Genomic DNA, 25,580 nt, shown 5'->3' on the forward strand with positions numbered 1-25,580 from the left:
AGTAATCTGGTTACTATTTTCATTTATTTTTCCTCAATACTTTTGTGTAAACTAGCAAAATACCCGCGCTTCGCAGCGGAGAAGTAGTGTGTTAAAGAAGTAAAAGTGAAGGAAACATTTTAATAATAACGTAACATGATTGACATTGTCATTGTCATGAGTGTTGCTGTCATATATATACTCAGCAAAAAAAGAAACGTCCTCTGACTTTCAACTGTTTTTACTTTCAGTAAACTTAATGTGTAAATATTTGTATGAACACTAAAAGAGTCAACACCATAAGACATAAACTAAAAATGTTTCACAATGTGTCCCTGAATGAAGGGGGGCTCAAAATCAAAAGTACCAGTCAGTATCTGGTGTGGCCACCAGCTGCTTGAAGTACTGCAGCGCATCTCCTCCTCATGGACTGGACCAGATTTGTCAGTTCTTGCTGTGAGATGTTACCCCACTCTTCCACCAAGGCACCTGCAAGTTCCTGGACATTTCTGGGGGGAATGGCCCTAGCCCTCACCCTGCGATCCAACAGGTCCCAGACGTGCTCAATGGGATTGAGATCCGGGCTCTTCCACTGCGAGGATGATCAGCTTTCCTTCCTGTCTCCCTGTAGCGCTGTCTTAGGTGTCTCACAGTGCGGACATGGCAATTTATTGCCCTAACCACATCAGCAGTCCTCATGCCTCCCTGCAGCATGCCTAATGCACGTTCACGCAGATGAGCAGGGACCCTGGGCATCTTTCTTTGGGTGTTTTTCACAGTCGGTAGACAAGTCTCTTTAGTGTCCTGCGTTTTTAGAACTGTGACCTTAAATGCCTACTTTCTGTAAGCTGTTAAGGTCTTAACGACCATTCCACAGGTGCATGTTAATTAATTGATTATGGTTAATTGAACATGCATGGAAAACATTGTTTAAACCCATTACAATGAAGATCTGTAAAGTTATTTAGATTTTTAAAACATTATTGTTGAAATACACAGTCCTGAAAAAGGGACGTTTCTTTTTTTGCTGAGTATATATATATACATATATATATATACACACACACACACAAACATATACTGTATATACATATACACACATATATACAGTATATATACATATACATCCACATATATATACATATATATGCATACATATGTTTATATATGTGTGTGTGTGTGTATATATATATATATATACATATCAACATATATATATATATATATATTAGGGGTGGGACTTGATTAAAAAAATAAATCTAATTAGAGGCTTTGTAATTAATTAATCTTGATTCATTGCATGTAATTGTACATGTAAATTTGCCCCAAAGCGCAAATGTTTTTTTTAATTTAAAAGGGTTTTAGTGGGCGACAGAATCAAATAATAGACATGGACATGTATATTGTAAACTCAAGCTCTTTTAATTTCTGAAAAAAAAAATGCATTTAAACTGCATTTCAATTCAAATCAGAATCATCATCCGTGGCTAAAATTGGGCAGACTTAAAAATAAAAGTGGTATTCTAAGTACTTTAAATACATGTTCAGAATGGTATTGTCTTTAAATAATAAGAAGAAAAATTTCAACATAAATTGCAGTCTTTTATCTTAAAAAAATAAGACAGAAACGTAAAAGTTAATTTGACCAGCTTCACCTTTAAACTCTGAGTAACCTTAGCCAAAATTATTTTGTACATTAGGCTAAAACAGTGTGATCATTGAACATTTTATAATTAGATGTAATTAAAATTACTAACGGTCACGGAAGTCCATTGATCCCGAATAAGAGCCAAAAAGTCTGCTTTCTGTAATGCATCTAATTTTGCTTGCTTTCCAGTGTCATAAAGCTGTTGAATTTTACTTGAAATAGTCTCACGGCACGGCAGTTGAAAAGTTGGATGACCTGACGCTAACTGTAGCACATTTTCTAACCCCCTATCTTCCAGCACTGTTAGTGGTCTACAGTCCAAAGCAATCCATTTTGCGAGAGAATTTGTAAGTTTGACCGATGTTGACTTACTAATTTTGGTCCTGAAGCCAGTCATTTCATCAGTTTTGGGCTGCCGACACCTTTTGTTGGTACTCAAACTCGTACTGCTATTGCTAACAGCATACACAGTTTCTGTGTTCGCTGTAACATGTTTTGCATTTAGATGATACTGTAAGGTTGAAGTGCCTCGTGTTATGCAAACTCCTTTTTGCACAGTTTGCACAAAACCACTCTTTTATCAAGGCTTCCATCGGGTAGTCTTTTGAAATGAAATTTTCCTCCAATCAGTCCTAGCAACGCGCTTTCTTCCGACTCTTATATTTTTGTATGTGTGCATCAATGTAATCGGTGTACCAGGAAATCATGCATTGAGAGAAGTTCACCTTTGCTTGGAATGCAAAGTGTGATTAAATGCGTTATTTTTTAACGCGTTATGGAGCATATGCATCGAAGCTTCTCAGCTGTGCTTGTGCTAAGAAAAGGAAACATTTTAAAAATAACGTAACATGTTAGTCAATGTAATCTTTTGTAAGTAGTGCCTGGAGGATTCAGAGTGTGGAGAAACTCTAGAGACAGCGTGTGTATTAACTTGTGGATTTTTCTGTGAGTATTTGGTGGCAGCGTGACAAAGTTGCTTCCGCAAGACCGCGTTAGCTGCGGAGCTCAGCTCAGAGCGAAATGAGGTGAATGGGAGGGGAGAGGATGACGTCACTCCCCCACCCGCCTCAACTGTCAATCCCCACAAACACAGTCTCTTGGAATTTGCATAAGCACAGCCCTTCACCAGCAATTTTAACTTACTTACAAAGTGATCAAAACTCTCGTTTATATCCTGCGTCCTCTCATTAAACTTGTATCCCGCATTAGTCGTGGGCATGACAAACGCCAGTGGCAGCCTGTCTATGAACTTAATTTAAACTTTAGGTTTACACCGTGCTTTGTTTCCGAAGTAGCTGCAGTCATGAATATGCTTGTATGCATCACTGTGCATGACAAATGGCAGTGGGAGCGTGTCTATAAATTTTTTTTTTTTTTATTTATTAATTTTATTACAATCAATACATAGCAATCAAGTTTTTACAAAAAAAAAGAATTATGCTAAGAACAGATCGATCCCCACCCTTGAGAGAGAGAGCAAGCCAAACGGTGTAAAATTTAAGGCTTTTAAAAATACCTAAATCAACAAATTCTCTGTGCTTTATAAAATCATTTCAAAATATTACTGATTAGATCCTGCCATGTTTTGAAAAAGTCTGCACAGATCCTCTAACTGAGTATTTGATTTTTCCAATTTTAAATAATATAACACATCAGTTTCCCACTGACTTAAAAGAGGAGAGTTTGGGTTCTTCCAGTTTATCAGAATAAGTCTGCGTGCCAACAGTGTAGTGAATGCAATCACAATTTGTTTGTCTTTCTCCACTTTAAGACCCTCTGGAAGAACCCCAAACACAGCTGTTAATGGGTTAGGAGGGATTGTGAGTCCAAGACTGTCTGAGAGGTAATTAAAAATTTTTGTCCAGAATAATGTTAATTTGGAGCAGGCCCAGAACATGTGACCTAGTGAGGCTGGGGCTTGGTTGCAACGTTCGCAGGTTGGATCATGCCCTGGAAACATTTTGGAGAGTTTTAGTCGAGACAGATGTGCTCGATATATAATTTTGAGTTGTATAATTGTATGCTTTGCATATGGAGCTTGAGTGAATTCTCTGCATTGCTACTTTCCACTCCTTTTCTGATATATTAATTGAGAGGTCATTTTCCCAGTGTCCTCTTGGATCTTTGAAAGGAAGGGATTGTAAAAGGATTTTATATATTGTAGAGATGGAGTCTAACTCCTTGAAATTGAGCAATAATTTTTCCAGCGTGGATGAGGGTGCAAGATGAGGAAAATCTGGAAGGTTCTGTTTAACAAAGTTCCTGATTTGAAGATAGTGAAAGAAATTTGTAGCTGGAATGTTAAATTTGGAATGTAATTGTTCATAGGATGCAAAGACGTTGTCTATATAAAGATCTCTAAGCAAGTTAATTCCAAATTTTTCCAGATATTAAAACTGCATATGTTTGTGAGGGTTGAAAGAGGTGGTTCTTTTGCAGGGGTGCCACAGAAAGAAGCTTCTCCGTCTTAAAATGCTTTCTACATTGGTTCCAGATTCTAAGTGAGTGGAGCACAATTGGGTTATTAGTGTATTGCCGATAACGTGTGTTTATTGGAGCACAAAGCAAGGAATACAAAGAAGTACTGCAGGATTTTACTTCTATTGCGGTCCATGCCTGTGTATGTTCTTCTATTTGTGTCCAGGTTCTTATCGACTGTATATTTGCGCCCAGTAATAAAACTGGAAGTTAGGTAGAGCCATGCCGCCTTCTGCCTTTTGTCTTTGTAGGGTCGCTCTTTTGATGCGTGGATGTTTAGAATTCCAAATAAATGAGGTTATTGTTGAATCTAATTGCTTAAAGAACGATTTATTAATGTATATTGGTATGTTTTGAAATAAAAAGGAGCTTAGGAAGAATATTCATCTTAACAGTGTTAATTCTTCCAGCTAGTGTGAGATGAAGGGTTGACCATCTATGCAAGTCTTGTTTAATTTTTTCCATACAGACGAAATTTTGTTGATAAAGAGCTTTATGTTTACTTGTGATGTTTACCCGAGGTATTTAAACTGTTCTGCAATGATAAAAGGAAGGGTGTCTAATCTAATATTATATGCTTGCGAATTCACGGAAAGAGTACACTTTTATTCAGATTAATTCTGAGACCAGAGAGCTTTTGAAATTCTGTGAGTGCTGCTAAGACTGCAGGCACAGAATTTTCTGGTCCGATATATACAGTACCATGTCATCTGCATATAATGAGATTTTCTGTTCCAGTCCTTCTCTGCTAATCCCCTTTATCTGATCAGTATTTCGACAATGTATTGCCAGTGGTTCAATGGCAATTGCAAACAGCAGTGGTGACAAAGGGCATCCTTGTCTTGTGCCACGTTCTAGTTTAAAGTAGTCTGAGCAAATGTTATTGATGCAAACTGAAGCTTCTGGGTTAGTATACACTAATTTAATCCATGCACAAATGTTGGGCCAAACCCAAACTTCTCCAAAATAGTAAAAGGTATTTCCATTCAATCATGTCGAATGCTTTTTCTGCATCCAATGATAATAATATTTCTGGGGTGTTTGATTTAGTTGGTGAGTATATTACATTAAACAGGCGTCGAAGATTTGAAGATAAGTGTCGGCCCCTAATAAATACAGTTTGGTCTTGTGATATTACTGAGGGAGCACTTTCTCCATCCTTCTAGCTATGATTTTAGAGAGTATTTTAACGTCGTTATTCAGAAGTGAAATTGGTCTGTATGATGCACATTGTAATAAGTCCTTATTTTGTTTTGGAAAGACAGTGATTAGTGCTTGGCGAAAGGTTTGTGGAAGAGATTGGTTATCTCTGGCTTCTGTAAATGTTGCTAATAGGAGGGAGCTAGCTGAGCGGAGAATTTCTTGTAAAACTCTGCAGGGTAGCCATCAGGGCCTGCTGCTTTTCCACCTTGGAGTGACTTTATAGCATCCAGTAATTCTGATAATGACAGAGGTTTATCGAGCTCCTCCACACTAATAGCGTCAATTTGTGGTATCTGTAATTTATCCAGAAATGCATTAGATTGTATATTGTCTTCTTTAAACTCAGTAGTATATAGGGATTTATAGTAGTCTCTAAAAGTGTACATTATATTTTTGTGTTCGATGATTTTATCTCCATTCGTGTTAGTAATTACGAGATTGCGTTGCTACATCTTGCTTGTGAATTTGTTGCGCTAAAAGCTTATTAGCTTTCTCTCCATGTTCATAATAATGATGTCTGGATTTGTAAATTAGTTGTTCGGTTTCTTTAGTTGTCAAGAGGTTTAATTCTGAATGTAGAGCCTGCCTCCTCTTATGTAGAGTCTCGCTTGGTAGTCTGGCATGTTCTTCATCTATTTTAGTAATTTCGCTTTTATCTCTGCTACTTTCTTTCGGATTTATTTCTGTGGGAAAGATATGAGATAATCTGTCCTCTTAAGAAGGCCTTAAGAGTTTCCCAGAGTATTCCTGCAGAGATCTCAGGGGATGTATTTGTCTCTAGAAAGAATTCAATTTGTTTGGATATAAATTCAGTACAATTCTCGTCAGCTAATAGAAGCGGATTGAGACGCCATCTGCGGGTGAGTGTATGGGGCTTAGTAATTTCAGCTCCAAGATCATCGGAGCATGGTCTGAAATAACAATAGCATCGTATTTACAAGATTTAATCTTAGGCAAGAAGTTATTATCTATAAAGAAGTAATCAATCCTTGAGTAGCAATGATGTACTGGTGAGTAGAAAGAATATGTTCTTGAATCTGGGTTTAAAACCTCCAGGGATCTGATAAGTTGTGATCAGTTATAAACTTTGTAATTATCTTTGCGGTGTTAGTTGCGTTCCCCTGTGGAGGAAGTCTTATCTAAAAGTGGATTTAGAACACAATTAAAGTCCCCAGCCATTATAAGTTTATGAGTGTTCAGATTGGGAATGGATGCAAATAAATTTTGTATAAATTCCTTATCATCAACATTAGGTGCATAAACATTTATCAAAATCATTTTACAGTTAGATAAGTCTCCCATGACCATCACATATCTCCCTTCAGGATCCAATACTACATCTGATGCTACAAATGGTACTGTTCTATGTATGAGAATTCCCACCCCTCTAGTTTTCTTTGTAAAACTAGAATGGAACATTTGGCCAGTCCAGTCTTTTGCAGCCGGAACTGATCCTTACTTAGTAAGTGGGTTTCCTGTAAAAATACTATTTTAGCATTTAGACCTGTTAGGTGAGAAAGTACTTTCTTTCTCTTTAATTCGTGATTCAGGCCTTTAACATTCCAGCTTACGAAGTTAACTGTCCCATCATGGAGACACTGATTCTGAGTTTTTGGTGTCATATTATAGTCTTAACTGGAAGTGAAATAGTTTAGGTCTTAATTTCCTATTCCCCCAAGAGTTGTTGCCATGCAGCTTATTATTACGTTGATAGTTATAATTATAAAGATTGAGATGATAGATTAGATATAGATCAAGCCTGCTCTCTTTCTCTTCCCCTTAACCCCCACCCTCCCTTTTTGCCTCCCCAGGTGAGGCTAAAACCCACTTCATGCAGTCCCAGTCCTCTGACATACCCAGAGACAGAGCACGTCCAAAGCACATCAAGCCCCCATGCAGTGGCGCTTTAAGGTTAAAAGATAGAGATATCTGTTACCAATATAGTCTTTAAAAGAGGAAAAAAAAAAAAAGAAAAGAATTTTGCACTTAATATATATATATATATATATATATATATATATATATATATATATATATATATATATATATATAATCTTCATCAATTTTAGTGCATTAAGATGATATCCCCAGATAATAAACCCAGGTGATGGTGTTAAAGATGTGTCCAAAACAAGCATAACAAGTCTTAATGCAGTAATAGCAATAACAGCAAACCAAGGGTATGATATTGAACAGTCTCATTTAGGGTACACATGAAATAATTAGAAAAGAAAAAGAGGAGGAAAACGTAATTAAGCACAATAAAACATAAACATTTAGCCCTAGTAATACTAAGTAATGATAAGTAATAAGTAAGTAATAATAATATAAGAATATGAGAATATATGCTGATAAAAACCCGTATTTTAAAACAAATAGATCAGACAGTAGATTATTAATCCTAGCTTTATCATTTACCGCCATGACTCACAATTATGTATCAGAATAGTCCCGGATCAGCTTTCTTAACTCATTTTCTGCCTCCTCCTTGCTAGCGAAAACATAGAAATGACCCTGCCATTCCACTTTCAGTTTTGCGGATACAGGAGGCCGATTTGACATTGGCTTGCCGTAGCAGCTGTTTAATATTATAGAAGGCGCGTTTGATAGCTGTTGCTGGAGAGAAGTCAGGAAGACGCGAATGTGGCAATCTTCATATATAATATCTTCCTTTTTTCCTGAGGAGTTCCATCACCTCTAACTTAAATGATAATCGTTCAAAACGAACTATAAAAGATCTTGGTCGGGTCTGACGGTGTTTGATCAGCGACGCTGTAAGCCGCTGCTATCTCAGATTCTGCTTTAAAGTCGCCCCGATTATTTTAGAAAAAGTTCAGTTGCGAATTTCACGGGTTTAAACTTTCGATTCTCCGGCAAGCCTTCAATTCTGACATTATACCTTCTATTCCCATCTTCTAAAGCAGCCAGTCTGTCTCCAAGTTTTTCTCCGAGTTTTTACATTCAACTGACATTTACTGCTCTTTCCTCGGCACTGGCAGCTAGATGTTCGGCTATTTCGATCCGATTCGTGAATGTCTCACTAAGATGCTCCAATCGATCAGCAAGCGTGCTCAGTTTAGCGAGTTTTTCTCAATGCGCTCTTCAATTTTACCCAGCACCTGTCGGTTCAAGTTGTACCTCTTGACGCAGCCTTTCATTTGCCTGTTGGAATTCCTGTCGCAGCCTTTCATTTGCCTGTTGGATTTCCTGTCGCAGACATTCATTGGCCTGTTTCATCTCCTGTTTTAATTCCTGTTTCAGTCTCTCAAGTGCCTTTGCCGTTGCTTTCTCATTAGCCTTCTCGCTTTTCTTTATATCTTGCGTGAGCTCAGCGAGCAACACTTTCAGTTCAGATAGCTCAAATGTGCCTTCTTGTACCGTAGATGAAGCAGCAGACTCTGCTGAAGCGGTGTCCCCGCTGCTCCAGTCGCGTAATTGTGTAACTGAAGCCGCGGACCTCCGGCCTTTTCCAGTTTCAGGTAATCCTCTCCAATCGGCGAGCTATCCACATCTGCACTCACGATCGCACCGTCGCCCCTTTTCGCTCTCAGCCGGCGACGATGTAGCGGACCGTGGTCCCGAGGAGTCTGTACTTTCGCCCATCTGATCCAGGTCTGTCTCTGAGAGGCCGTATCTCGAACTAGGGCTTGCTGATCGCAGCTTGGATGTAGCTTTAGTCTTCGATTCTTTCGACCCCTTCTTGTTGGCCATGTTTATATGTGTTTACATATACTGTAGCGGTCCCTCTCGGGTTGAATAAATACAGGATATCTCAGAATAATAAGCAAATAATATGAAAAATAGCACCACTGCTAGCGGAGCTCCACTTCAGACGTCCATCTCTCGCATCGGACGAGACCAAGGTGTGTCTATAAATTTAATTTAAACTTACGGTTTACACCGTGCTTTGTTTCCGCAGTAGCTGCACTTATGAATATGCTTGTATGTGTCATTCGCTCGCTTCTTATTGTTTCGCTGCCTTCTCAATTGTATAATGCATGTTTTCTTCAGCGCTTTTTGGAGCTCTTCCTTGTTTTCTACGTACTGCGTTGATAGTCAGTTCACGTGATTACGTGGGAGGCGTGATGATGTCACACGAAACTCCGTCCCCTCACAGCCATCGAGCTAAACTCCATTACAGTATATGGAGAAAAATAGGTTTCAGTTATGACCATTACGCATAGAATTTCAAAATGAAACTTGCCCAGCTTTTGTAAGTAAGCTGTAAGGAATGAGCCTGCCAAATTTCAGCCTTCCACCCACACGGGAAGTTGGAGAATTAGTGATGAGTGAGTGAGTGAGTGAGTGAGTGAGTGAGTGAGTGAGTGAGTGAGTGAGTGAGTGAGTGAGTGAGTGAGTGAGTGAGAGGCTTTGCCTTTTATTAGTATAGATACATTGTATATCCAACTAGAATTTTTGAACATTGGCTGCCTTTGTAAAATTGCAGCACTGGACAACGTCCATCTATTGCCAGAGATAGTCAGAACACTATCGATAGTAGCGAATCAGCTCCACCGACTGTAATAGCCCAATGGTGGCATTGAGATCATAAACAAATTAAAGTAGCATGGAGGTATTCAGGCAAGATTTCAATCTACCTCTGCCGAGCATTTTTGTAACCAATATTCGGTCTCTGGCAAAAAGCAAGACAAACTATGACTCTGGATCATATTACACACACGTATTATGGACTGCAACATCATGATTTGCACAGAAACGTGGCTAAATGACTGTATCCTGGACATCGCTGTTGAGCTGGAGGGGTGCACTTTCGTCAGGGCCAACAGAACATTAGCAAATACTGGAGAGATCAAAGGTGGATTTACTGTATGTGAACAATGCTTGGTGTGCGGACATTATTTTAATGGAAAGGATCTGGAAAGGATCTGGAATATCTGATGATTAAATGTAAACTTTTTACTTACCCCGGGAATTCACGTCTACTATTATCACTGCCATGTATGTACGATTAGACTTGCAAAGAAAGAACTGCATTCTGCTGTTAGTAAACAACAAATGGCACATCCAAATGGGACTTTCATTACTACGGGTGATTTCAATTATTGCAACTTTAGAACTGTATTCTCCAAATTTCATCAAAACATCTACTGCCCCACCCAAGGAGAAAGAATTTGAGATCAGGTGTATACAAACATTGTGGAAGCCTACAAGGCCTTTCTGCTTCTTCACCTTGGACAATCTTATTACCTCTCTCTACTCCTCCTCCATAAATACACACCATTTATCAGATGCGTGAGACCTTTAGTGAGGACGATGAAAGTCTGACCTGAAGAGGCAGACTGTTTCAATACACAGACTGGGAGTTTGTTTGCCACCAATGCCACTCAAAACTCGGAAGTGGATCTCTTCTGTTCTAAGTTACATCAATACAAGTATTAATGAAATAACAACACACAAACAGCTTAAGACCTGCCCTAATCAGAAGCCATGATGAATGAAAAGAGAGGTTAGACTTGTGCTGAAAGCACGTGATGCTGCTTTCAAATCTGGTGACCCTGAGCGCTATAGCACATCTAGGGTCAACCTAAAAAGGGCAATATAACAAATAAAGGCATACAAAATATTTATCAACTTATATGCTAGATATCACTCATTTTACACTCCACTATATCATCTCATTAATTTAAATGAGGTGTGTGTTTGGTGGAATTTAACAAATGTTTTAAAATGGCTGTGGTGCCCTGAGGTGATGTCTGGGAGCCAAATCTGTGCTGTTTTAGCCATTTCACAAAATATCAATGTTTTTGGTCTTGTTATGTTTTATTGCATGAAGGTTTACATGTATTTATTCAAAGTTCTATAGGGTTCCATAAGCAAATAAATACTTACTACAGTACAACTCAGAAAATTAGCTTTAAAAATAATTTCTTCAGTAGCCTTGGACTTTTGTACAATACTGTATAGCAGACTGCATATTAGGGAGAAATAAATGCTTATTGTTAGAAGAAATATACAGGGAAAAACAGCTATTATTTAGATTTACATATATTCAGATAGAGGTTTGCTTATTATTAGGTATTTCAGTTGTGTTTATTTTATTGAAAATTATTTAAAGAATCCATAATTTAATTAATCTAAATGGCTGTTGTGTATCCTACAGGAGGAGGTGAATGACACAAGAAAAGTAACTTATATATAAACATACTAGCCAACCCACGGCGTAACATACGCTGCATAATCAGGCCGGTTTTTTAAAGATTTTTAAGCACAGGGAGAAAATTAACATTTGAAAAATCGGTAATGTAATAAATCAGCAAGAAAAGCAACATTGTAACAATGCACGGAACGTACCAACACACAATCGTCCGTGACTGAAAACTGGCAGACCGCAATCACTCATGTGCCCACCTCCAACTCATCACTTGAGTTGTTGTCGTCTTTGCACAGTCCAGATGCACCTGTGACTCACGTTGACTTTCCGTGTTCCTGCAGGAGCATCTAAGAAGACGCATGTTTGTCACGGATGTGAATTGCTGTATGTAGCGTGTAAAACAGTTTGCTATGGTGCACACGGTCGTGCGTCGTAACCAAAAACTCGGTTTTTAAAGACTGCTTACTTCTTGGAGTTGGTGGGCATGACTCCTTCCTTGCCATAGGTGTCTTACTTGTCGGCGGCTTAGTGAATCCACGCCCCTTCTGGCATGTTTTCCATGGGTGTCTTGCCTTAGTGAATTATATGTATAGATTATAGTGTCAAGAAAATATGAGAAATCCTTGCTGAATAATGCAAATTTATTGAAATTAAACCTTTTTATTATGTGATAAAGACTTTTAGTGCAAGGGAAACTCAGTGCCAAATTATGTCATTGGAGACAAAGTGTTCATGTGGACAGACCCATATTAAGAATTTCCTTACTGTACCACCAGATAATCACAAGAAATTACTATTATTATTAGTACACTCACTCGTCTCCTGAGACGGTCTCTTTCCTCTCGAATTGCATTCATTGTAGCCTTGGTCCGGTTGAGTTCTTCCTCTTTACTGCACAGCATTGCTGTCAGGCTTTCATTTTCTTCCCTTAGGCCAGCTAACTCCTTCTCCCAGCGTGATCTCTCCTCTGCAAGGGTAGGATAGAAATCCCTCCCTAGGACTCCTTCAATTTCTTCCACTGTCTAAAAGGGGACAAACATTGGAATGATTATATGATACAGTACATTAACCATGGTGTATCTTGCAACAATGAGTGAAGAGGAAAATAACCAACTGTGTAATTAAGAACAGAATACTGGATTAGTGTTTTACGTTGTAGGGCAGGAAATTTAGGAGTGTGTTTTACTAGACGAATATGTTTTTACTCTCAGATCTTTTATAATCTTGAATACACATTTTTTATACCAAAATAGAAATTTGGAAGTCCATTTTACTGGATGTTTTATAGCTTCAGTAAATAATCCACTGAAAAATGATAATTTTTTACTTTTTACTTACCCATCTTTGGTTGTAGTAATGGCCAAGAAAAACTATTCATGTTTTCTTTTAGAACAGAGATCAGAAAATTACTTATACAGTAGACTTCAATGGAGACCAAGCATGAACAACAGCAAGCTGTATTAAATTGTCCATAAAAATCGTGTCACATAATCTAACATCATAAACACAAGTATTTTGGTTAACATATTGTTAAATAAACCTCTTGTGGAGAAAAATTTTCAAAATGAATTTAGCATTTAAATTAAAAATCTGCCTCTCCCCTTTTGTTGGTCATTTAGCCACAAGAGCATCACGTCCAGGTTTTTCATCCCCTGTTTGTGGAATTGCACCAGTGAGTTAACTTTCTGCTTTTTGCAGACTAGGGGGCTCTGCCGCTTGCTCATTTTGCTTGCCCATCCCTGGGTTCGGTTTACTGGATATACAACTTAAAGAGATTGTTATTTTCATGGGGATTGTTACATATACATTATTTTCACTTTTACTGTAAAACTTTAGTAAAAACAATATTTGGAATTAGCTTTTCTTCAAGATCGCATTGAATCTTGATTCTGTGTTTGGCCTTATATCGTGACAATGCAACGTATAACTGCCTGTGAGTGAATATTGTTTCTTTCTCTCTAATAAATAAAACAACTTTTTAGAATGTTTGTCCATGCTCTTTCTTCTTTGCTTTGTCATTAACGTGTCATCTAGAACGTATAAAATTATTCTCCTAAGAAAATTTGGAAGAGCTGGAAGTGTGTCTGCCAAAAGCATTCACACGACTGAGCTCACAACACAGGAACTGTGTCTGACAAAAGCATTCCCACGACTGAGGTTAGATTACAGTGGTCTTGCTTGAAAATAAGTTGTAAGTAGGGTGTGACTTGAAAGAATCTCATGTTAAAAGTCTTCGTCCTGCTACTGTTTTTTCTTGCTTTTTTAACTTTCAATATCTACTTGCACATCTCTCTCAGATCACACTCTCTAATGTTGATATGGCATGATGTGCCATGTTAGCCAATTAATGAGCTATGACTGGCCAGGGCTCCTGACCAATGAATTGAGAGGGGAGGTGGGTCTTCAATTCAAAAGCTCGATGTTGTTGAAGCACTCTACCGTCACATGGATGATGTCATGTTGTTCAATGAATGTCAACAAGGGCAGATCACACAGTAAATGGTAGACTCAGTAGTAGAGTTACTGGTTCTTTTGGCTGAGGGTAACTGGAGTTGCCACCTGCATGAATTTATAGTTTTTTTTACTAATCATTGCAGATTCCTCTGGCAGTCTTCTATGTAACAGCGATAAAAGATCCTAAGTGGTTTTACAAACTGGCAAGAGAGTGCAAGAAAGTTGTTTAATTTCATAAAGTTTGCTACTAGGTTTGAGGTACAGTATGTCACAATCTAATGCAGGTGGCTTTACTGGCTTGTGATGTTTTTTTTGACATATCGGTGTTTCAGTTCTCATTAACAAATCAGCAAATGTCTTAGTGTTTATGCTTCTGGGAGCACAGCTGCTAAATGTTAGTGAATGCATGAGAAACAGAACAAATTGGTTGAGCTGTGCCAACCACCATTATGTATTTCTTATATATTACATTATGAATCTAGTCTACAGAGTAGAAATACTAAGAAAAATTTTGTATTTACACTAAAAGTCGATAGTATTAATGTATGTGTCATCAGTATTGAAGTGTTAAACATATTTTCGTTTGAAAATGTTTACAAAGAAACACTCTTTTCAACAATCTTTTATTTATTATAGCGATAATCATGTGACTTCCCAGACAACAGAAGAATAATACTGCATATAAACTATTGGAAACTCTTACCAGTGTTGCTTGAGTAAATAAAATTACAATAACATGTTGAACAAGAGACCATGCATCACACACAAGTAGAGCTATTAAACATTTATACACATAGATATTGCATACAGTAATGTTCAATTTTAGGGCATTTTCTAATTTGGCATCTCAGTATAAACAGTGACATTTATTTTAACCGATGCAATATACATAACTATCTTACATGGTTGCACTTGCAATGATACAGATACAGAAATGTTTTTCTGCAATATTTTTTTTCATCCCCTTGGAATTTAAATAACCAATTGTACTTTACTGCCTCCTAAAAAGACTTGCCCTATATTCAAATCAAAATATTCACTGCATGCATCTTGTCATGTCAGACATCAACCAAATAATTGATACTGGTAATCAGCAGCAGATGCCTGCTTCACTCTGAGAAGTCTGGCGATCAGATAGTCATCAGATACTCATTCAGAAACCTGGGTAACAAAACACTTACGAGCATCATGTGTGTTAATTCCTTAATAAAAACGGAAGACACTCCCTGCCAATCTATGTTAAATATGGCACATTACTCATTGTATGCCATTCCAAAGCATGAGACAAAGCAATCAAAATAAGGTTACAGCTGGTTGTTCATTTATAATATGTAGTATGAGCTTTGATTAGCTCAATGCACGAATAAAACGTAAATGACACACCAAATTGGGTGAAATAATGATTAAAAATAAAACCAGGAATAAGCAAGGACAGCCAATCAGCACACACAGTACCTGCTGAGGATTTAGCTGCCATGAGCCACTGAAACTGCATATACAATCCTTCAGCTTGACAACAAAGCATAACCAGTGAAAGCTGCTAAGTGCCCCATAATAAATTCATTCACATCTTCTTCAATAAAAAGGATGAATGTGTAGGAACTGAAAAAATGGTCCATTGCTACCATGACAGGCTGTAGCTCCACGAAACCCTAATTGAATGTAAGAAGGTTCACAAAAAGACAGATGGATGACCTATATTCTGACACAGGTGTGTGTGCGCCTGTCTGCAGAAATCTAAAATTGTAGAGAATATCCGACAAGTAATGAAAAGCGAAATTCTGTTTACTTTTGTCCTTATCTATACTAATAAAAGGCAAAGCCTCACTGACTGACTGACTGACTCATCACTAATTCTCCAAGTTCCCGTGTAGGTAGAAGGCTGAAATTTGGCAGGCTCATTCCTTACAGCTTACTTACAAAAGTTGGGCAGGTTTCATTTCAAAATTCTACTTGTAACAGTGCAATTTGGTACATTGTCATCCATATGCTGGATATTTTTATAGATTTCAATGAGTGAGAGTTTATTAATAGTTTTTTCTGGAAATTAATCTGTGTGCATTTGACTTTGAACCTGGTTAGCATTTTGGATTAGGTCACTAAGTGTTTCCGACTTTCCGTTTTAACGCTTGCACATTAAAGACTTCATTTGTTTTTCATCTTCTGGTCCTTCCTTCACCTTCCCCAATTCAGTTTCTTTCATTACAGAACAGTAACAACTGGAGGTAATGAGAAGGATCAAGCGGACATTGTAACCTTTAAAACACACCATAACAGAGTTTCAGCATAAAATAATGTAGCAGAGTGTAATATTCATGCAATCAAAAAGTAATATTTAGGGCTGTCAATTCAGTGAACTCTCAGTCTGGCGATTGTTGAATGAATGTGCAGTGAATATAAAACTCCTAAGCATTATAAGTTTATCGAAAAGATTAGAAGAAGATGAGGATATTTTCAACTGCCTTACATTAAAAAAGCTAATCTTCAAAAACAGCACTAAAGAGGTTAGCAAAGCCATCACACAACTACATTCATCTGGGTTTGAGTCTCAGGTGGCATATGCAACTTCACCTTATGTTTGTGTTACCAGGTAATGCCAATGTATGTTAAGTATGTTGGTGACTCGAAACTGTAAGTGTGTGGGTGTGCTTTAATGGACTACTGTCTTCTCACAACTGTAGAATAAATAACTAATTTTTAACACTATATGAATGCATTCTAGATACAGAGCTGATCAATCCATTTGGTGACATAGGCGGCCGTCTGGGGCACCGTCATCTATGGGGCGCCATTTATGAATGTTAAAGGGTACACTCTAGGAACACCAAGAGAGACCCAAAGGTCTTCAAACTCTGATGACACTGAGTGGGTGCTGTTGCCCGCTGGGCACTGTTTATAAAAGTAAAAGTGTATATGCTCTGTACACCATGGGGCACGCACTCCTTAAAGGCTGCAGTAAATACACAGGTGCTTCTCAAGGGGCATGTGCCCCTCAAACAAAGGGGGAACCCCCCACATCATTAAAGTTTAAGAATACCAACTACCAGCTATGGACAAAGAGGGGTGACGTCCATTCAACCCATCTAGTGCTCTAAATAGGCTTCGACTGGCACTGTCTAATTATGTACAATTTTCTCAAGTAGATAGCAAACTTTCTGGGTATGTTTACCTAATTGTCCTTTTTATTGATAAATTTGCTATTGGACTCACAATACGAAGGACTACATGGAGTAAAAGACTGCTTGATATGCTTATTTCAGGGTATTGTCTTATTTACACGAGTATCAACAGGGCAATAAACACTTGCTTAAACCAGCCAAGAGAACAGAATGCCAATGGCTGGATAAGTGCTAAATCAAACTTGAGATTCGGACAGCAAGGCTGTATCATTGGAGCAATATAAATAAAGCTTGCTATGAAAAGCCATTCTTCACTCATAACTATACTACAACAAAGAAAAACAATTTATATGGCAATGCTGTAACTTTTGAAAACTGTCTGCTGTGAAAATGTCCTACTTTGCTTCACATTGTGGTGCTGTCAAGGAGGGAAAAAACCCATCTGTGTCCCTCATCCAGTTACCTAATTAATGGCCCCTGGGAAAGCAGCGGATGAAGTTATCTAGATTTTGAATTAAGGAGGTTTGCAGTCTGTTTGCTGCCTAATCAGCCTCTAACCAATCTGCCCTTTTCTTTAGAGTTTAATGTTCAGTATTTCATTAGAAAGCCAAATTGGATTAGGATTTCATATACAGTACTTGAGGACACGTCGCAGAGTGGAATTCTATCTGGGATCCTTCTGTCTAATGAAGACAGGGAGTGTATTCTGCACAAATGATTAAAAGCAGCAGCTCTCACTGTTCATTTACCCTAAGGAAGACTTTCACCTGCGCCGCTGATCAGCGAGACCTCTTTGCTGTTTTAAGCAATTCTTAACATGTCTTGTGGGACTAAGCAGTAAAAGACTCCCTTGCACTCATTATTCAGCAGCAGCCTTGGCTGGCATACAAGATGAGCTTTGATAATGTGGCTGCATATGTGTGCGGGATCTCTCAGAACCAGCCATTTGGCAGAGAAACTTTATTTCTGTTTTGACAATGTGGAAAAATAGACACTAATGAAATCAGTAGGCCTAAATTTGGGATGTTAAATTTCATACACTGTCCTCTAGAAAGGTGCACTGGCACAGTGGTAGCATTGCTGGCTTGCAGTAAGGAGATCAGGATTCACACCCTAGGTCCTCCCTAAATGGAGTTTGTATGTTCTCCCTGTGTGCATGTGGGATTTCCCTCTGGTCAATTTAGGTGATCCTAACTGGGTGTGTGGTTGAGTGTGCTCACCCATGCTATGGACTGGCAGAGATTTTTCCTGTCTTGCGTCCTGTGCTTGCCTGGACTGGCTCCAGCCATCATGAATAAAGCTTGGATTAGATAATGGTATGGCAACTTTTCTATAAACCTGAACATGAATACTGATTCCTCTGCATTAATCCACACACATGTATAGGTTTGGGTTTATTATCACGAATACGGAATAAAGTGAAATCTCTTGCTTACGTGACTGACCAACACACTACAGATTACCACTCTGCGGAGCCATGGTCACTGAGTATTACGAGGGGGAGTCAAGCTAAAGTTAGAAAATGGGATTATTTAGAAAATGGAATTAACCTTAACAAAACTGATAATGTCATTTCTCAATTTAGTTTCCACCCTTCTTAATGCACCTGCCTAGATGTGCCTGGATTCCAGCAGAATAAAAGGTTTTGTCTTGTCCTCACAACCACTCATGCACCCGAATTATTGTCGAACACTACATGCCGAGGAGTACTACAGACTCTTGTGCAAGTTAATGTGACTTGCTGGAGACCAATGTGAAGCCTGCTATTCGATCCAAGCAGTGGGGACTGCTGTCTCAAGGAATCCTTTTGCTGCAAGACAATGCCCACCCACACACTGCTAAGAACACCAAGGCTTATCTGAAGAAACTAAAGTTTGAGGTATTGCCACATCCTCCTTATTCGCCAGATTTGGCCCTGTGTGATTTCCACCTTTTTTGGGCTGCTAAAAAATATCTGGGTGGTTTTAGATTTAAGACAGATGATGACGTGAAAAAAGTGGTGCACGAGTGGTTGCGAGGACAACACAAAACCTTTTATTCTGCTGGAATCCAGGCACTTCCAGGCAGGTGGCGCAAGAGCATTGAGAAAGGTGGAGACTACATTGAGAAATGAAATTATCAGTTTTGTTAAGGTTCGTTCTATTTTGTAATAAATCCCATTTTCTAACTTAAGCTTGACTCCCCCTTGTACTAATCAGAAGTGGAGCTAACTGTCTTCAATAATAGTTTTTTTATGTGTAGTGTGTGGCCGGGGCCCTTGACCAGCTGCGAAGCCTCAACACTGGGGGGTCCAGGGGAACAAGCATGGCTAGAGCGTTACCTCCCCCAGGATGCTAGATGGCAGCGGTGCCTTGGATTCCTTTAGGGCTTCATGGGAGTTGGAGTTTGGATGCAGCCCTGTTGGGATCTGCAGGTGCTGTCAGGGGATGCTGCACCAGAAGCTGCTGAGCCCTTGTGGGCAGTTCTTCCACCACACCTGGAAGTGCCGTCATCAAGATGAGTCATCAAGCACCTGGAGCACCTCCGGGTGCCTTATAAAAGAAGCCAGAAGCCACTTCTCCACGAACCGGAGTCGGGAGGAGGAAGATACAGCTTGACCCTAGGAGTGAAGGAGAAGGAAAACAGAGAAAAGACTATTGTGTTTGTGCTGTGCTCGTGCTGGGACTGCGTTGTAAGCATGGGAAACGGGGGAAGGCATTTCCCACGAGGTAAAAAGAAAATAAAAACCAATGTGTGTGCCTTGGACTTGTGTCCCATGCTTGTCTGTGTCGGGTTCAGGTGGCAGTGCGGGCCAGGGTGGTCCACATATGCTTATGTTTAAAGCTCTCAGCCTTTAACAGGAACATACATTTTCCAACAAGTTATGAATGTTTGCACTTTATTATAATCTGAAATGTAACTTTTTGACACTCACCAGAGGCTTCACATATTTCTTAATATTCTAACAAATAGGGAAAAAGAAAAAATGTCTTTTCATATTACATAGTATGTATACAAAATGAATGGTGACAACCATAAGGCTGTCAAAAAAATTCCTTAACTTGAAAGCTAAAGAATTACATTCCGAGTAGTGCTGTAGGGAACAACCATTAGATTTGTCAGCTTCAGACTGCTAAAAGGCAGCAGTCCAAATACATGCACAAAACATTTCTTCAAAATCAAATGTCAAGAAACAAAACAAGGCAAGAACAAAAACGGCAAACATCATTTTCAGCAATTGCCTTCCAGTAAGGCAGTCATCTGCCATTTTTATCCACAGTAGACACTGCCAAACCAATTCAACCAGCTGCTTGTTAACATAGACCCCTTTTTTCAAAACTGGTAGGGATAGTTTCTTTTGTAGAAGAGTATTGACAGCAATGTTTAAACTGTTTAACTATTAAATAAGATACTCTGTCTTTGGTGATAAAGTTTTACTCTAAAGCACAAATTACAGTATGCGATCAAAAGAGCTTTTGCAAAAAAGTCAAGGGCCATATCACATACAAAAAAATGAAAACAGTGCTTGGAATATTGATCATTCCCTTGTCTTTGGAGATATTGCACTGTAGTTTTATAAAATACTAGCCGGAGTACCCCGTGTTACCTGCATATATTTGTAGAATGGATTAAGGAAAGACAGCAAAGGTTTGTATATTTCTTAAATGGTGAACCTTTTGTTTTTAGGCTCCTTTAAACCAACAGCATAACGCCTCACTGTGACTGTGACAGCCAAGTTAGAAGTTTTCTTTCCTATAAAATTTCTTCTTTGTTCAATCCAAAGTGTATGTGTAGTTTTACTTACTTAGCTACCTATTTATGTACGTATTTATTTAAGAAGCTCCTGTAAAAAGCCAAAATTTCCCCTGGAGACAAATAAAGTATCTATCTATCTATCTATCTATCTATCTATCTATCTATCTATCTATCTATCTATCTATCTATCTATCTATCTATCTATCTATCTATCTATCTATCTATCATAGTGATCACTAAAGCTGGGCAATTTATTTTGAGCAATGAGACAGATAGATAGATAGATAGATAGATAGATAGATAGATAGATAGATAGATAGATAGATAGATAGATAGATAGATAACAATCAAACTTAAATATACCAGATTTTTTTTTCTTCACAAGGTTCCATGATTTGGGAACACAGCTGACCAAGTGGAAACATGGATAAATCAACTAGTTACTCAGAGCTTTATTTAATTATTTGAAAATTTTTTAGCATATTCATTTAGTTTGTGGTCACTGGATGCTGGTGTCTATCCCAGAGGCATCTTGTGCGCATAACCACATTCACTTAAACAGGTATTTTAGAACTACACAAATAAATATGGCAGTATTATGCAAATGAGTAAAATTATTTATTTTAAAATAGTGGCATGAAGATTTTAATGGATGATAGTAGAAAGCAGTTACAAATGCTAAATCATCAACTACCAAAATCACCAAAGCAACCAGAATCAAATAAAATCTGCAAGCAAATGAAATTGCTCAAAAAGCTAACCTTCTTGTGCCAGTGAGTCTTAAACTTTGGGGAAAACTAGGTGTAGACATAAAACATTTGGCAACTTAGTGCTTTATACTGTATACAGCCATTGTGAATGCATATAACCAATGCATGGAATCAAAAGAACAGAACATACAATGGTGCTGGTGAATTTGCCATCAGTAGACTCTCTCAAAACAGTAACAATAAACTAAAAAAACACAAGAGTATTTATTGTCATTTCATCCATATACAGTAGTGCAGCATACAGTGAAATGAAACAACATTCTTCCAGGACCATGGTGCTACATAGAACACAGGACAACAAAGAATCCATGACACATAACATAAAAACACGTAATATATAACAAGGTGCATGTGAGACAAATGTGCAAACGTGCAACATTGCAGAGCAGAACACATATATCAGATATCAATATTTACTTGCTACTGTATGTCTGAGACTATATAAACAAGACAACCTACTACTACTATCTGCACTGTTCATGCATGACACTAGAAGCATAGAAACATGAGAGAATTGTTTAAAAAAGGTGGGTACAGATGTAGTATTTTGAAATCAAATTGTGAATGATTTTGAACTGAATGAATAATGGATTAAGTTAATTTCCATTCTAATAGAGAAATGTAAATGGGGACACTGCAACTCAAACAATAAGCCATGGACAAAAAGGGATTTGTAAAAAATATTACATAAAAAAGTTATTCCAAGAAGGAGTTTAAGAAAATGAAAGGTGCACAGAAAGTCAAAATATAACATAACTAAAGAAGGACACTCCGGAGTAGGTGTTATATCAATATTAAAGACGTCTGATGCAGAATGATACTCATTGCCTGTTATGCAAGGGCTGAAACACAGAATAGATGTCCCTTCATTCATTCTCTGAACCCACTTATTCTTAATGGTGGAGTGACTGAATAAGTAACAAAGTAAATGCTTCTAAAATAGAATTGGCCCTCAAGTTGTGTTTGACTTTAGAAAATGAAACTGTTATAGATGATGAAGATGTAACAACTGCTTTTGCTGTAATCCCAAGTGAGGAAGGTGATGAACCATATAAACCATAATGAGATGGCTTGGTATGTTGATTTTATCTTTAGGTTATCAAGAACTGTACACATCAACTGTGTTTTATTACCGTTTTGTTAAGTAAATTGTTAATACTAAATGACATCCAAATGTTTGAAAAGTTTATTTGGATTCTCAAAGTCCCCATTAAACACTGCTCCATAGCTTCCTGAATCTGGAAAGGATTATTCTGGCATGCAAGCTAGAATTTAATAACAATTTGAAACCACTGCCATTAGTAGTGGTAAAAAATATGCACCTCTCTTAATGCTAGTGGAGTCCCGTGTGTAGAAAGGTCATGTTAGTTGAGTTGTTAAGTGCCTTACGTACCATTAACCCTGATCTGCTCCAGAGGAAGCTCAAACAACAGCAGCTATTCTTTACTCTAATAAATTTCAAATTCGCAAGTCTTTTGGCAAGATCAAAATCAGTGAAATCCAAAGATTTGCTTTTAGTTTTGCTTTATTGCAACATAGAAGCAGCTCAGAGCGGTTTTTAGCTTAGACACCAATGATTTTTCTATAATATTCCTTCCCATCACCTTCAAAATTTTTTTTTGACAATCTGTCAATGGCTGGCAAATGTATGAGAAGGAATGGCAACATTACAAAGCGGTAAATCCTTTACAGTCCAAATCTTTTTTAAATATTCTGCACGCCTGATATGCAGTAATAGATGTATAGTATATTAACAAATTAAATGAAGTTGACCAGACAAAACATGAAATACCTTGGGTTCATACTGTCCACAATGAAATAAAAGTCAAAGTAATTGTAAGAATCACTGCATTTTTTTATTTGCATTTTCCATACTGTCCTTAATCTGCTCTGTCCTGGGTATGACGTTAATCTGCATCCAGCCCTGCATGTAGGCCCTCCAACCTGCAGGGAAAAACTTGGGGGTTAGTGGCAGAATTGCCACTCCAGCCACCATAAAAACCCTCACACTGGTTCCATTCCATCTGAACTTGTGTGGTGCTGAGGTGTGACCCATTGCATGGCTACACTCAGGTCCCAATCATGTGGTAAGTGCGGCAATGCACTGTATCAGCACATGCTCCTAACCTCCTACTCCTCCTCTATACTGTCCCAACTTTTTCTGATTCAGGGTTGTATATGTTAACAATTAGCCATACCCTTTTATAAGGCTGGAAACAGGGAGCACAAGAAAAGCTCTTGAAAAAAGAACAGAGAATTCAAGATGCCTCATAGTGTGTTCTTGTCTCTTTTCATCTGAGAGGCCACAAGTTCGGAGGATACTGCCCAGCCCAATAACATTCATTCACATTCAAGAGAAAAACGAATGCTCTTTCTGATCAAATTGTTCTTGGATGCTATAAAGAAGGAATAGGAAAGGGAAAGAGAAAAATCCTATAATGCTTCCAGGAGGGGAGGAAGGAAGTCTGCTTGAGAAATGATCAATGACATAAGTTTATTTTAACAATGGAACCACTACCTTGTAAGTTGCGGGTGCTGGTATAAAATATCATCTTTTACGGAGTCTGCTCGATTTTGAGAAGGAGCCCCACTTCGATAAAGGATAGACAAAAGTTGCATTGACACCATTGTATTATCGTACTCCTTTTTAGAAATGCTCAATGGCTCGACTGAAGAAAATTAACACTAGAATTACCAGAGCCTACGAAAAAACTCGTAATTCCGTCCCACCTTAAACTGCTTCTTAAATCCCTTCACACCTCTCCCCAGCGTCCTTTGTCTTCTAAATGTGCTGATAAAGAGAAGCTAGGAGCAGCCGGCTATTCCATCCCCCCACCAATTTAGAACGTGCACGAACTTCTCCCAGCTCATGCCTTGATTGAGTATCTGGGAGTGAAGAAAAGTTTTAGAGTGGAAATAATAGATCGTTATTTGGAACACACGCATTTCATGTCTGTTCCGTTTCTACAGTAATCTGTGTCAACGCATTGTTAAAACAGAAACGTTTTTTATATTCTAGTAGTAGATGACAAAATGTAGGCATAAACTATATAATGTATGAAGCCTGAAGTCCAAATAGCAAAGAAACATTTTCACAAGAATAACACAATTGCGCTTTTATTCAAAAATATAACTGCAGAAACAAAAAGCTGCCTTAACATGTGACATTGACAGCAGCTTATTTATCCCTTTTAACAGTAACAGGATTTGAACCGGCAACATTCCAGATATCAGCACTGATCCTTAACCTTTATAGGTTCTGTTTTGTTTTTCTGGTTTGGCAAAAGATCAGATTGGCAGAACAAAACTCAGCATTAGGGGTTGAATCTCACAACTAGCCATTGGATTGAACAGTTTTCACTCGGTCCACATCTGCATGGGTTTTCATCCAAAACTACAGAGGAGGTTTATGTTAGACTATCTGACTATTCTAAATTGGCTTTGGTTGCACTTTTGAGTGTTTGTGTGTTTATGAACGGATCTTGTATTAGAAAAGAAAATTTTCTAGACTTGGTCCCTGCATTGTGCCCAGTGTTGTGGAGAAGAAGAACTAAGCTTTTTGAGAATTTTATATTTCTGTAATATATATGTACTCAATTTATGCAATACAGGCTTCAAAATACTGGATTTGGTATACTGAATAACAAATACAATAAAAGGCTGAGCTTCAGGTTTTGCCAAAAAGTGCACTGGAATTCATATGTGAACTTATTCTCACAACTTCAGTTTTATACATTTGGAAGTAATAAAATCTATACTAATAAAAGGCAAAGCCCTCACTGACTGACTGACTGACTCACTCACTGACTCATCACTAAATCTCCAACTTCCCGTGTATTTAGAAGGCTGAAATTTGGCAGGCTCATTCCTTACAGCTTACTTACAAAAGTTGGGCAGGTTTCATTTCGAAATTCTACGCGTAATGGTCATAACTGTAAGCTATTTTTCTCCATATACTGTAATGGAGTTGAGCTGGATGGCCGTGGGGGACGGAGTTTCATGTGACATTATCACGCCTCCCATGTAATCACGTGAGCACAGACAAAAAGCAACAGTTCCAAAGAGTGCTGAACAAAAACCTA

The 25,580-nt window shown here is 38.1% G+C and overlaps 1 protein-coding gene and 1 long non-coding RNA gene across 3 annotated transcripts in view; one reads left to right on the forward strand and one right to left on the reverse strand.

Moving 5' to 3' along the window:
- mcc (MCC regulator of WNT signaling pathway) overlaps nt 1–25,580 on the reverse strand; it is a 570,331-nt gene that overhangs the window by 113,203 nt on the left and 431,548 nt on the right. For both annotated transcript variants that reach the window (XM_039758932.1, XM_039758933.1), the window contains one exon: nt 12,236–12,442. In XM_039758932.1, coding sequence (XP_039614866.1) covers nt 12,236–12,442 — 207 coding nt within the window. The remainder of the gene's footprint in view (nt 1–12,235; nt 12,443–25,580) is intronic.
- The window catches only part of LOC120532675, a 40,690-nt gene that overhangs the window by 12,112 nt on the left and 2,998 nt on the right, over nt 1–25,580 (forward strand). The gene's annotated exons all lie outside the window — the stretch shown is intronic.

The sequence above is a fragment of the Polypterus senegalus genome, chromosome 7 (assembly GCF_016835505.1).
Source record: "Polypterus senegalus isolate Bchr_013 chromosome 7, ASM1683550v1, whole genome shotgun sequence".
NCBI classification, from domain to species: Eukaryota; Metazoa; Chordata; class Cladistia; order Polypteriformes; family Polypteridae; genus Polypterus; species Polypterus senegalus.